Raw genomic sequence first — 15,401 nt, 5'->3', positions numbered from 1 at the left:
AGTTTTCGTTTTTTGATCGTAAATATGACTTCCTTTTCTTTATTCATTCTTCTCAAGACCTCGACGTTTGTGACTCTCTCCGTCCATGATATTCTCAAGATTCTGCGATACATCCACAGTTCAAATGCCTCTTATTTTTTGGTATCAATCTTTTTCAGCGTCCATGACTCCATTCCGTAGAACAGCACAGAATGTACGTAACATCTCATCAGGCGAAGTTTCATTTCAAGGCTCAAATCTCTTCCACAGAACACTCTCTTTATTTTAGTGAGTATGGATCTGGCTTTTTCTATTCTTATTTTAATTTCGGCTGAGATATTGTTGTCTTCATTTATAAAAGTGCCTAAATATTTGTATTTGCTAACTCGATCGATAATTTCATTGTGTAAATGTAAATTTTGGACATTTCGTGTTGATTTCGATATTACCATAAATTTAGTTTTCTTTATGTTCAAAGGTATATTCATATTCTTCATATTCTTCACTGCAGTCTGCTATCTTATTCACCAATGTCTGTAGCTCTTCAAGTGTTTCTGCGATCAGAACGGTGTCGTCGGGAGATCTTAGATTGTTTAAACTAACACCATTTATTTTAATACCTATGGACTGCTCACAGAGTGTTCTATTCATTACGTCTTCGGAATAGAGATTAAACAGGGTTGGTGACAGTATACACCCTTGTCTCACATCTCGCTTTATTTCAATTTCTTCAGTGGTATTATTCTCTACTCTCACTACTGCTTTCTGATTGTAGTACCTATTTGCTATTAGTCGGATGTCTCGTTTATCTAAATTCTTTTCTGCTAGGAGTCTGATTAGATGATCATGCCGCACTTTATCAAAGGCCTTGTTATAATCTATGAAACACATAAATACATCTTGATTTATGTCAAGACATCTTTGAGACATAACGTTCAGTGCAAACAACGCCCCTCTTGTTACGAGTCCATTTCGGAATCCAAACTGGGTATCATTGATGTCCATTTCCAGTTTTCTGTGTACTTTAGTGTGTATAGTTTTCAGGAATATTTTCAGTACATGGTTCATCAAACTGATTGTACGGTAATCACTACATTGTTTGGCATTCATCTTTTTTGGTATAATAACAAAGGTGGAGAAAAGCCATTTTTGTGGTATTTTTCCTGATGTATAAATGCTATTGAAAAGTTCAACTAAAATGTGGATCGAGTCTTCTTCTATCAGTTTAAGGATTTCCGTTGGTATTTCATCTGGACCTTGGGCTTTAGCGTTTTTCATTCTTTTTAGTGCGTACATTACTTCCTCTTCCGTTATTTCTGGACCTTCGTCTCCTTGTATGTTACTTAGTTCAGATTGTTATCTATCATCTGCAAAGAATTCTTCAACATAGTTTTTCCATGTCTTCAATGTTCTTCTAGTTCTGTTATTATGTTTCCGTTGACATTATACAGGGTATTTGGCTGCTTACGTTTTTGTGTACCTGCAAGTTCTTTAACTTTTTTTTGTACCGGGTGTCCCAATAAGAATGACTCTCGGCCATATCTCAGAAACAGTTTATAGTACAACTTTTAGAAAAAAATATTTATGATAAAAGTTGCCTCGGGAAAAGCCTGGAAATTATTTTCATAATTGTAGGTTCACCGCTAGAGGGCGTTATTGAATATCAAAAATTAACAAATCAAAATTTTACAAAATTTGTCTAACGAAATGGCACTGGAAAACAGATCATCGTATTCTTCATAAAATTTTGCGCATATTTGATTTCACAAGTTTAAGTCTACTTCTCCAAATAAGAGGTGGGGGTTAGTGGGAACCTTGTTATGAAAAAATGGCTGTAAGTCCGGTTCTGCTAAATAGAATTTTGCAAACTTGGTCATGTTGAAGACAGCTCTTTTTCGTCGATGTAAGAGTTATAATTTCGAAACAGCCTATTAAGTAATATGCCGGCTATGGGCCGTTATTTAATTAATTTCAGAAATCTTGTTTTCTTTGGAAAATATTAAATACAAGTATGCATTTTTAATCCTTTATTACAAAATTAGATCAAATTAGCAACCGAATAGCGAAAACAGCATGTCGATACCTTTTTTCTAGCTCGAGATATCTTAACAAACGTGTAAATTTTAAACATAACTGTTACTGTCACTGATAAACGAAGTTAAGAAAAGGTAGTGTGCTGTGGAAAAACAAAGATACATTTTTTTAGATGTCAACGTGTATTAATTAAAACAAAAGTAGGACAAACAACACTATAAAATATAACAAAGAAATAAAAACGGCTACCTAGTGACGACTTAAATGTTGAAATTATGGCCCATAATTTTCGATGCAAGTATTTACTCTTTAAGAGTATATTGAACAGCAGTCTCAATTTCTGATCTCCTAATGCTTTGCATGGCGTTTCCTACTCTCTGTCTGGGGGCGTCTTTAATCCGCCCCCTGTCTGGGGGCGTCTTTAATCCGCCCCCATAAATAAAATAAAAATAAAATTCTAAAACAGTTAAATCTTGTGATCTAGTTAGCCAAAAAATAGGCTTCCACGTCCTATCCATCTATCAGCGAATGACTCATCTAAAAAATCTCTTACTAGAATGGAAAAATGCGTGGGACATCCATCGTGCTGAAACAACATGGACGTACGAACTGCTAGCGGTACATCTTCCAGAAGAAGAGGCAATTCATTCCTTAAAAGAATTAGATAGTGTTCACCAATAATAGCATTATCGAAAAGAAAGGGTCCAGTTATCTGACTATCACCAGATTTAACTGTTTGGGGTGGGGACGGTTTGGTATTTCATTTTTATTTAGGTATTAGGACGGATTAAAGACCTTCTTTTTGCAGCTAGGCCTACTCGAGAAAAAATGATCCAGAGAATACGAAACCCCATTCAAAGCATTTCGAGAGCAGAAATTAAAACTGATGTTCAATTTACTGTTGAAAGGGTAAATGCTTGAATCAAAAATGATGGGCAATAATTTGAACATTTAAGTCGTCACTAAGTAGTTGTTTTTATTTCTTTGTTATATTTTATAGTGTTGTTTGTCTTATTCTTGTTTTAATTAATTATATACGTTGAGATCTAGAAAATATTTCTTTGTTTTTTCCACAGCACAATACCTTTTCCTTAACTTTGTTTACCGGTGACAGTAACGGTTAGGTTTAAAATTTATACGTTTCTTAAGATACCTCGAGACAGAAAAAAGATATAGACATGCGGTTTTCGCTATTCTGTTGCTAATTTGATCTAATTTTGTAATATAGGATTAAAAATTCATACTTGTATTTAATATTTTCCAAAGAAAACTAGATTTCTGAAAATAATTAAATAACGCCTTCTAGCTGGTATGTTACTTAATAGGCTGTTTCGAAATTATAAGTCTTACATTGACGAAAAAGGGCTGTTTTCAACATGACCAAGTTTGCAAATTTCGATTTAGCAGAACCGGACTTACAGCCATTTTTTCATAACAAGGTTCCCACTCACCCCCCTCTTATTTGCAAAGGTAGACTTAAACTTGTGAAATGAAATATGCGCAGAATTTTATGAAGAATACGATGATCGAATTTCCAGTGCCCTTTCATTAGGCAAATTTTGTAAAATTTAGATTTGTTAATTTTTGATATTCAATAACGCCCTCTAGCGGTGAACCTACAATTATGAAAATAATTTTCAGGCTTTTCCCGAGGCAACTTTTATCATAAATATTTTTTCTCAAAGCTGTACTACAAACGGTTCCTGGGATATGGCCGAGAGCCATTCTTATTGGGACACCCGGTACATTAAAAATATCATGTTTTGCCTGGAATTGCTCTATTTCTTCACATTTTTGTATTTGTTTATACCTTTGTTCGTTTTTTCCTTTCATTATTCTCCGATTGTCCATGAGAAGAAGGATTTTATCATTCATCCATCTTTGCTTTATTTTTGGTTTTTCTTTAGTAAGAATTTTCTTCGCAGGACTTGTTATGGCCATTTTTACGTTTTTACCATTTTTTATCTATTTTGTTCGTTGCCTGAAATGTTTCTTTTTCATGAAGTATTTTCAAATTATTATTAATATATCTTTGCAGTTCCTCCTTTACCTCCAGGTTACATAAATGACTGACGTCTATCTGGTTTGCTCTTTTTTTCTGCTCTAATCTTTTTAGTTTAATACTCATTTGAGCTATTAGAGGGTTATGGTCTGAATAGACATCTGCGCCTGTGTAAGTCTTAACGGATTTTAAGGAGTTTCTGTATCGTTCATTTATCAGTAAAAAATCAATCTGGTTTCGAATTATTCTTTGGCCATTGTCCTGGGGTGATTTCCACGTATAATGTCTTCTCTTTGGTAAGTTGAAGAATGTATTAGATACAATCATGCTATTCTCCTGACAGAATTGAAGCAGTCTATTTTTATCAAATACGGAAATTAAAATCCGACTGTAGCCTCAGGTTTTCTTAACATTCTGTTTTTTATTCATTCGCTTATGTTGGATAATAAAAAAGTTAGGTGCTTTAACAACTAGCCGTGTTATTCATCAATACAGGGTGTTTCTAAAACAGTCCGACAAACTTTAAGGGGTAATTCAGCATGAAAAGATAATGATAGTTTGCTTGATAAAGTTATGTCTGCAAATGCTGCGTCTCCGAGATACGAGATATCGAAGTGTTTCTTACAAACTGACGATTTATTTATAACTCTAAAACCGGCTGAGATATGTAAATGAAATTTGGTGCGTTTTAAAAATATAGTCATTCAGCATATTTTGAGAAACAATTAAGAATTTTATATTCTCGATTGCATCCGACGCCCTGAAGGGCGCTAAAGATTATAAGAAAGATATTTGCGATTGGCGCGTATGGGGGTCATATTCCCCGTATGCACCCAATGGATATTAAATTCTTAATTACACATAAAAAAAAATAACTACCTCTTAAAACTCACCAAATTTCATTTGCATATTTTAACCGGTTTTAGAGCTATAAATAAATCGTCCGTTTGTAAGAAAAATTTCAACACCCCATAAATTTCAACGAAGCATTTACAGCCAGGCGTTTATAAAGCAAACTGTCATTTCCTTTTCATGCAGAATTACTCCTTAAAGTTTATTGCACACCCTATATTGATGAAAAACATGCTAGTTGTCAAAATACCTAAATTTCTTATTATCCAAAATAAGCGATTGAATCAAATGTTAATCAAATGTTAAATCAAAACCAGAATGTTAAGAAAATCTAAAGCTATAGTTGGATTTTAATTTCAGGATTTTATAAATGCTAGAATATTCCACAGGGTGTGGTGAACTTTGAAAACAAAACACAGTTTGATTGGTACACCCGGTACACAATGCCAGTTTACCTGTCTAGCAACAATATTATTATAGCGATATTGTTAAATAATAGGGTTGTAACATATTTAAAGAATCACTTAAATCGGACAACAGGTTTAGGAAGTTCGAGACATCAAATATGACATATTTTTAACCCGGGAACAGTCGCGCGATCTTCTGTCACGTAAGCAGTTGCGCGTTAGATTTTATCTAACAATACGAATTTAAACACGAATCTGAAACAAATTTTTATTTTATAACATTTGTATTTATTTGTTATGTTAAAAATGCCTATTTCTAATTGGTTCTCACCAAAGCCATAAATTCCACAAAAAAATGAATAAGAAAATTTTAAAAAAAATTAAAAATACCTACGTATTGCTTAAATACAATCTCCCTCTAGTCCAGCAGCATTCGATAAAACTCCAATCACTCTGTAGGATACTTGAATATAAGTTAACAAAATCTGCATTCCTAAAATTATAAGCTTTATCAAGTGAATTTGGAATAAACGTTACTTCTTTAGAAAATATGTTGTTAAAATTTATTAGTAGAGCCGGATGATGATCATCCTCAGCTACAAGAGGCAAATCATCGTGAGACACAGTACATTTTATATTGGATGCTATCAAATCAAGTATTCGTTCAAGTGTATTTTTTATATTATTATATTGATCCAAGTTATTAGTATTAAATAAATTTAAAATTGCTGCAGTTTTTCTATCCGATATGTCATTCTCAATAAATTTAGGCGCATTAAAATCTCCCAAAATAATCACAAAATTATCATTCAAATAATCAAGTTGCTCTAAAGATTCAAAGAAAAATTCAAAATCTAATAAACTTAACTTATCAGGAATATATAATACCATTACATAAGAAACGATATACCTTATGCTGCATTTAATAACCAACATATCAATTAATGGAAACTGAAGATCAAATGGTGAAGTATCCATTACCTCGGACTTTATAAAATTTTTTATTGCAAGCAAAATGCCACCGCCTTTTGTTTTATCCACTAAATCAAATTTACGATCTTTTCGATGTACATCGTAATCATCAGTAAATAATTCATTACTGGATACTTCCTCATTTAACCAAGTTTCACTTATAGCAATTATATCAAATTCAGAAACACTAACAGCAGCCAAAAAAGTCTTCAATTTACTGTTCAATCCACGCACATTTTGATAGTAGCATAATAAATCTTCTTTACAAGTTGAAAAGCTGTTGGGATTGTTCAGTTTAAATTTTGGACTATTCTTGGCACACCATTAATATACTTTATTCGGAAGTTTTGTTGGCCGTCCGAATTTTTTACATTAAGTTCCTCTTTTAATTTTTTATAATGTGTAATTTGACGCGGAGTGCGATCACTCGCAACAGAAACATTTTTATAATTTCCATTCCTAAGAACTTTTGAATTGCGAGTTAATTTTAATACTTGATTTTCATCGCGTAAAACTACTTTGATCGGTCGAGTTCTTCCATCAGAAAATCGACCAACCCTAAATAGCCTCAGATTTGAAATATCAAATTGCGGATCTAAGAGATTAATAATTTTATTAACCTCCAGCTTATCATTAGCGACTTCACCCTGTTGACTGTGATCTGGAACTCCAAAGATGACCAAATTTTTCTTGCGTCTATTTCTGTCGTTAAGTTCATCGATGACTTCTTCTAAATCCACCTGCTGTGTACTAGGTTGTATTTTCACATTTTCAGCTTTCAACTCTTGAAATAAGGTAAATAGTCGATTGATATACTGGTGAGGCACTGCCTCACCTGCCTCATAGGACAAGCCGCCACTGCCATCCGTATTCATTTCAGATAAGTCATCTCGCAAACAAAAACAAGTAAAAATAAACAACTGGCGGTGAGTCACGCGTCCCACGACCCAAGAAAACTGTACGCCGATGACAAACGTTCCCAACGTTCCCAAGCGAGACCTGTGAACGGATGCACTGATAGTAGGATGCGCAAAACTGTCTACGCAGTTAGCCGGTGCAGGTTGTGTCTCGCTTAGGTTCAATTTGCGCCAGGCCTTAAGGGGGTGCGTTAATTTCTTGGAGTAGTGTAATTTGCAGGCCGGCTTCCACGTCATCCAGCCATTTCTTTCTGGGACTTTGTTTTTCTCATCTTCCTATTGGCTTCCATTGAAATACTTCTTTGTGGTTTTTGTATTTTCTTTTCTCTGGACATGTTTTTAATCATGACAGTCTTTGACTTTTAACAAATATTATAATATGCCCTTCACTCAATGCATTAATCTCATCGTTTCTTCCGATTCTCCATGTGACATTTTCCTCTTGCACCGGCTGTATACCGCTCTCTCCACGTCAAGAGAGGCTCCAGTATCACCATGTTTTCCAGAACGTACTACAAGTAGGTACATAATAAAGTACTCTTTCTATTGATACTTCTGATCTGTACACCTTTTTGGCCTTGGTGTATCGGTATTTCAACCAGTACGTCTTTAATAAGGAAGACAGGGGGCTTATTGGTCCAAGATATTTCGACAACACCAACCTTCGACAACACCTGTCCGATTTTGCCACGATTAAGTGTAAATGGTACCCCTGTTAACTTCCATCCTTTTTGTTGTCCTTCAACAATCATCTGAGGCCAGCGTAGCGTCAAATGCTGTTAATATCAATCAAAGTGTCGACCTGACACTAACACCTGACATTAGTTTCTTAAAAAATAGTACTATTTTTTAATTGATTCTTTATTGATTGTGACGAGTAGAGCTCGGGAAATATGCAAAATGCATATTAAGTGCATATTTGCATATTTTGGATAAATTTTATAAGTGCATATGCATTTATTGAAATTGCAAATTTTCAGACTTTTTTTTACCTCAAACAACAGAAAAAATTTTCTAAACAATAAATCTGAAAAATCCTGTGGAACCACTTTCTGGTAACATTCTTAATCTCCGCCATTTACAATTAATACGGCAAGGAGACAACGAATAAAGAGACGAAGGAGACTCTACAATATGCAATCACATTTTGCTAGAGAAAAAATTTTGTTATTTTGTGATGCTGCGCCATATGACCAAAGTTGGACAACAATTAAAAATGTTTTTTTTTTTTCAAAATTACTTGTTTTGGCAGGGGAGCCCAAGCGGGGATTTTTGCAGTTACTCGAGCGCGTGAGATTATCATATGGGGAGAAACCTGGTACCCTGCAGATGTGCCTCTACCATATATTGGCTCTTAACACAGGGAAGATCGTTAAGGGGGACCCTTTTTTGGTTTTAGGACCTAATAATTACAACCCAATAGGTCCCCATAACGCTCGAGTGACTGCAAATTTTGCATACTTTGCTCCCCTACCATTTAGCACACGCTTTAAATAGAGTAGCAGAAACTGTAAGGACAGAAGTACTCTGCGAGTACAGGTGTACATAATATGTATTTGTACATCTTTATATTATAAAGATCGTTTACCTAATGTGCCTTTACCATCTGAACCTGTGATAACTAGATGGGGAACATGGTTAAATTCTGTAAATTTCATAACCGATAATTTTGAGGGAATTGGAGTCGTCATTTGTAGATTCGATGTAGATAACTCAGCTTCTACAAAAAAAAAATGAGTGGATATTTAAAAAAAAAACTTTATTAAAAAGTAATTTGACACATATCTAAACCAATTTTGTAAATATTGCTGAACCAATTACTAAATTAGAATAGCGAAACCTTTCATTAGACCAAAGTATTGAAATTATTAATTTACTAAATGAAAATTTAAACCTTGGGGAACAACAAAGGGCATCAAAAATTCTGCACGGTTTTAAAGAAAAATGAGGAATCTCAAAAATAATTCAAATAGATAATATATTATTAAGATGGAGAAATGTGAAAATAATTTAATTGTATAGGTAGAACACTCAATTATGCACTAATTTAAAGTTTGTTTCTTTAACTTCATGTGAAGTATAAAGAAGTTTTTTCGTGTATAAACAATTATTATCAGATAGACGGCTCAGTTTTTATGTAGAAAATTTAGAAAAACATTTAATAATGTATAGTTTTAATTGTAATAATAATATAATAAAGAATGATGACAATAAATATAAAGAATAAAAAATGAATATAATGATGTAGATAATAGAAATTTCAATAAATATTTTTTGTGACTAGAATAAAATAAATATTTTTTATGTAGTTTAAATGCCTCCACAACTAAGGCCATTGGCATAAAATAAATATTTAAATACCTTCAAAACAAGGATTACTGCGTTTTCTATTTATATGCAATAAATGCATAAAAGCATATTTTAGAGCATATTTCAACCGTTTTTTGTGCATATTTGCATGCATATTTTAGGGTTTTTTAAGTGCATATTTCCCGAGCTCTAGTGATGAGTCTATCGAAAATACTAATTTATTTAAATATTTATTCTTATTCAAAAATGAATAACCATTTTCAATTTCGTTACAAAACGAAAATACAGACGCACCATATTCTAGTCCAATCAGAGAGTGCAGCAATCACCTCTACCGGTTTCGAAACTTATTAGTCCCTCATCAGAAGGCACATATGCTGCTCTTTCTGATCCAAGAAGGTCCAGAACCAGAGAAGGTTCCCATTGTTTTCAGTCTGGTGGGATGTGGAATAGCATTATGTTGTTTTATATGCCATTAGAGTGAAAACTTAGTCTTTTTCTTATTCTTATTCCTTTACAGGGTCAATATTCAACAATGGAAATCTTCACAAAACATATCATCCACAATAGACACTAGACTTATAGGAAATTATACTGCACTGTTAGAGTTTACCACTCCTTCTCCTCAATCAATTGACAATACAGGTTTCGCTAATTGGTGGCTTACCCCAGTTTTTGTAAGTGAATACACTGCATTCTACTTCATTGCTCTAAACATTATCATGGTACTTATTATGAATATCAGGTCGTCTTCGTTTTACGCATGGGCTATAACAGCATCCACAAAAATTCACAATATGATGTTTGAGAACATAGTTTACAGTCCAATGAGGTTCTTCAATATAAACCCTTCTGGAAGAATTCTTAATAGGTTTTCCAAAGACATTGGTGCTTTAGATGAAGTTTTGCCAATGACTTTCATGGATACTCTTCAAGTAAGTATAGAAATATGAATTATGTGTATTAGATGAAGCAATAAAGCACTGAACCTCCGAGAAAAAAAACGGACAAGATGGATCTTAATAATTCATTTTGCATTCGATTCGTGAATGCGCTAGGAAACTTTGTGAGCCGGAGACATGATATAATATTGAAAAACTGCATAAAAAATGCATTCTTAAACCGCATCTCAAACAGTCGATAAAAAAAAATTCACAACTCGTCAATTATCGGCGGAAATGAGTTCTATTTTGTTACTCGGGGGGTTTTTGGGTCCCTGAAAACGAATATGACTTCAAAAGTGATTTCCGGAGTACCTGGTGCACAGGGTACCTACTGTTTACCTCGTCTTGTGGAGTTTTCGGCAAAATAATTATTAAAAAATTAGTCAAAAATAATTATTCGGGTGTTTTTGGGGTCGCTAACGACGAATATGACATCGGAAGCGATCTCCGGAATACCTGGTGCCCATAAAACCTACCTACTTCTTATGGAGTTTTCGGCAAATTCATTAAAAAATTAGCCAAAAATCATTACTCGGTGTTTTTGGGTCGCTGACGACGAATATGACATCGGAAGTGCTCTACGGAGTACTTGGTACACAGGGTACCTACTGTTTACCTCGTTTTTCGGGAGTTTTTGGCAAATTCATTAAAACATTTGTTAAAATTTATTACTTAGTGGTTTTTGGGGTCTCTGACGACGAATATGACATCGGAAGTGATCTCCGGTGTACCTGGTGCCCAGGGTACCTCCCTACTTCTTATGGAGTTTTCGGCAAATTCATTAAAAAATTAGGCAAAAATCATTACTCGGTGTTTTTGGGTCGCTGACGACGAATATGACATCGGAAGTTCTCTACGGAGTACTTGGTACCCAGGGTACCTACTGTTTACCTCGTTTTTGGGAGTTTTTGGCAAATTCATTAAAATTTTTTTTTAAATTCATTACTTAGGGGTTTTTGAATGCCGATATAAAAATAAAATCTTTTTTTATAACTTTGATATAAGATTATAATTTTACTAATAAGAAAACTATTGTCACCTATAATCAGAATCAATAACTCAAAAAAAGATTAATAGACAAAAAAAAAGAATTCTCTAATCACAATAATTCAACTTAAGGATTTTTATCACCCATACAATATTAATGCAAACTAAAATGTTTTTTACGATCTAAAAAGTTTATGCAGTTGTTAGAAGGACATTTTTGTCACGTACTTATCACTTATACTTAAAAAAAATTGACAAAGATCAAATTTATGAATAGTCAGGGATGTTGTAATACTGGCGCTTTTGTATATTATTTCGGGGATGTTATGTTATTATACGCCTCAATGGTTAAGGTTAGATAATTTTGTTTTTCTGTTCTGTACACTTTGTGTCAACAAAAGTGGCGTGTGTCCGTGGGTGTGTAATAATTAAAGTGAAATAAAACAAAGATTTGTTAGATATTGGGAATTTGTGGCATTGTGGTATTAATTAGATGTTTTTTTTGTTTTTACGTTATATAAATTTCGGTAAGTAAGTATCCACGTAATAAAAAATATAAAATTTATGGGAGGAAACATAATATTAAATTGTACATTGCCAGGAGGTAAACGACGGGAATTTTGAACATTTGAAGTGATTTGTAATTTTTTAACATTATTATTCTCATCCGTAAATAAATTTACCTATTCTTTCATTGAAAAGTGATCTCTTTCTTCTTTTAACAATTTTTTTCTGCCAATAAACTGGGTATGAATCAATTAGAAATGACTAGTTCTTTTTCATATGAATAGAAACTTATTTCGAATACTTTGTAAGGTTAAAATGTTTTATTTTTGCATAAAAACGGTGCGTCGCATGAAAAAAGGAAAGATAGATTGTTGTATCACAAAAATTGAACGAGGAATTCCAAAATGATTTTTTATTTGAAATATCTCAGTGACGTACTTTTTTTTTTAATTCAGACCATTACCCGTATTCGCGACAATGGTAGATACAAAATTCTTAATTTTATGTCAAAAAAATGCGCAATAATTATCTCTCAAAACCTATCAAATTTCATTTGCATATCTCAACCGGTTTTAGAGCACTAAATAAATCGTTAGTTTGTAAGAAAAATTTCAACAGCCCGTATCTCGGAAACCAATCATTTGCGGACATACGTTTATAGAAACTGTCATTATTTTTTTATGTAGCCCTTAAAGTTTGTCGCACTTATTTAAAAACACCCTGCATATTAATAAGGATTTATGCAGTTTTCACTGTATTGTTGTCTTAAATGGACTGCATATCCTATTATCCATTTTTATAGCTACTTTGTTATTCTTGTAGACTGCTTTTACTGCTCTTATTAATATTCTTGGAACTTCGATGCTTCCATTGCTTCCCATGGTTTGGTTCTAAGTATCGAGTCATAGTCCTACTCATATGAGATAAGTAATAAAAAAATTAATCAATGATTTTTAATTGAATTTAGATTATTTTAAGGCCAAGGATACTACAGTGGCTCTAACATGAATGGAAAAAATAAAGCTGTACAAACTCGTATTTGCAAAGAATATCGTCTTACTTTTTTTATGCCATATGGATGCCACTCCCTCAAATTAGTCCTTGGTGATACAGCTATATCTTGCGCACAATCAACAACTTTTTTGGATTGTACAACATTATGCACATTTTTTTCTGCTTGTTGATAATGTGCATTTATCTTTATCTTTTATGTCGCTCCTTCGTCGTTTGAACTTCCTTATGCTACGTCATATGTTGGATCAGTTATACATAATAACTACTGTACTATTTTTTAAATAAATATATTTTTACATAGTTGTTTATAGTGAAATTTTGATTTTTTTGCTATTTTTTATATTTACAGTAAATTTGTAGGTATATTCTTGTTTGAAAGGGCGCCAAATTTTATTTTGCCCGGGGAGCAAAGCCCTAGGGCCGGCCCTGATAATGTTTGACTAATTTTTTAATGAATTTGCCGAAAACTCCAGAAAACGAGGTAAACAGTAGGTACCCTGGGTACCAGGTACTCCGTAGATCACTTCCGATGTCGTATTCGTCGTCAGCGACACAAAAACCCCCCGAGTAATGATTTTTGGCTAATTCTTTAATGAATTTGCCGAATACTCCATAAGAAATAGGTACCCTGGGCACCAGATATTCCGGAGATTGCTTCCGATGTTATATTCGTCGTTAGCGACCCCAAAAACACCAGAGTAATTATTTTTGACTAGCTTTTTAATAATTTTTTTGTCGAAAACTCCACAAGAGAGCTAAGCAGTAGGTACTCTGGGCACCAGGTACTCCGAAAATCGCTTCAGATGTTATATTCGTCGTTTGCGGCCCCAAAAAGCCCGGAGTAATGATTTTTGACTAATTTTTTCATGAATTTTAATGACGAGGTAAACAGCAGGTACCCTTGGCAACAGGTACTCCGGAGACCACTTTTGACGTCATATTCGTTTTCAGCAACCCCAAAAACGCCCGAGTAACAAAATTGAACTCATTTCCGCCGATAATTGACGAGTTCTGAATTGTTTTTATTTACCGTTTGAGATGTATTTTAAGAATGCATTTTTTGTATGCAGTTTTTCAATATTATATCATGGCTCTGGGTCACAAAGTTTCCTGGCGCATTCACGAATAGAATGCAAAAAGAGTTATTAAGATCCGTCTTGTCCTTTTTTTATTCGGAGGTAAGGCCGATTTTTGTGCTTTATTGCTTCGTCTAAGGTAGTGTCGCCAAATAAGGCCAGTGTCTTAATTAGGCCAATTGCAAATATTTTCTTAAATATAGATATTATATATTAGAGGTCACCGTAAATCTCTTTCTCAGTCAAAATCGTCTACGCCATTCAGTCGGTAGTATCACATAGCAGCGCCAAGTAGACTAGACACGTGTTTGTTACGGTGCGGAAGTTCGTTTTTAAATTTTAGGTAAGTTACAAAATTACTAAAATGGTACTTAATGAATATAAGTCAATTATTTTTTCTTTGTAAAGCGATAGTAAATTAATTTTAAGGAATTGGATCTGTTTTTCCTCTATATTGCTTTTTTATTATTTTTGTATGTTAAATAAAAAAGTAGACAGTGTCCTAATAAAGCCAATTGTCCTAGACGTGTGTAAATGTGCGATATGTGTGCTTGTATTGACAAATTTAATATGAATAAAAGTTTCTTTCACTAAATTTTGTATTTGTTCTTTAATTCTTAGGTTTAAAATTTATTATCCACCTCAATTTGCGTAAAAAATGAAACTGGCCTTATTAAGCTACCAGTTCCTAATAAGGCCAAATATTCCAGATTTATTCAATGTTAAAATTTTATATTTCTTTATTTATTTAGTAAGTATTTTATCCTGAAATTCGATAGCTAAAATGTTAGGCAATATGTATACAAGAGTTTTCCTCCATACTGTTCCTGAATAAAATATTACAGATATTTAAACCTTAAGCTGGCCTTAATTGGTGACCTTACCTTATATGTATAAAAAAAATTCTCAAAATATGCTATTTATATTACTTAAACCTCAAGAACTGCTAGATTGAATTTCATGATTTTTAGTGGATATGCTATTATCCGCTATTAGTCCATTCCTGAATTATTATGATGCCGAGGTAGTTGTAGTGAATCACTATTTTTTCTGGGTTTTGTTTGACGTAAACTTCACTATGTGTTATCTCTTTCTTTCTAATTGTCATGGGCTTTGTGTTCTTTATATTTATATTGAGTCCATGTTATTGACTGTAAGTAATACGTGCTTTTGGTGTTCTAGATTCTAGATGGTCATCAAATAGATACTCTGATGTCATCTGCATATCTGATATTGTTTTGCCAGTACCCGTTTAGTAGAATACCTTTTTCGGTTTCGTGCAAACCTTCGATAAATATTTTTTCAGACTGGAGATCGAAAATTAGAGTAGACAAAACACAGCCTCGCGTCACTCCACGCATGATTTTCACATATTATTCCGTCTGTTCTCATTCAACTTG

The 15,401-nt window shown here is 33.4% G+C and overlaps 1 protein-coding gene across 1 annotated transcript in view; it reads left to right on the top strand.

Moving 5' to 3' along the window:
• The window catches only part of LOC126892960 (ATP-binding cassette sub-family C member 4-like), a 94,520-nt gene that overhangs the window by 46,475 nt on the left and 32,644 nt on the right, over positions 1-15,401 (top strand). The window contains exon 7 of the mRNA XM_050662899.1: positions 9,994-10,408. Coding sequence (XP_050518856.1) covers positions 9,994-10,408 — 415 coding nt within the window. The remainder of the gene's footprint in view (positions 1-9,993; positions 10,409-15,401) is intronic.

Source organism: Diabrotica virgifera, chromosome 9 (assembly GCF_917563875.1).
Source record: "Diabrotica virgifera virgifera chromosome 9, PGI_DIABVI_V3a".
In the NCBI taxonomy this organism is placed as follows: domain Eukaryota; kingdom Metazoa; phylum Arthropoda; class Insecta; order Coleoptera; family Chrysomelidae; genus Diabrotica; species Diabrotica virgifera.
Note: the sequence above shows the minus strand (reverse complement) of the source record. Positions and strands in the feature narration are given on the sequence as shown.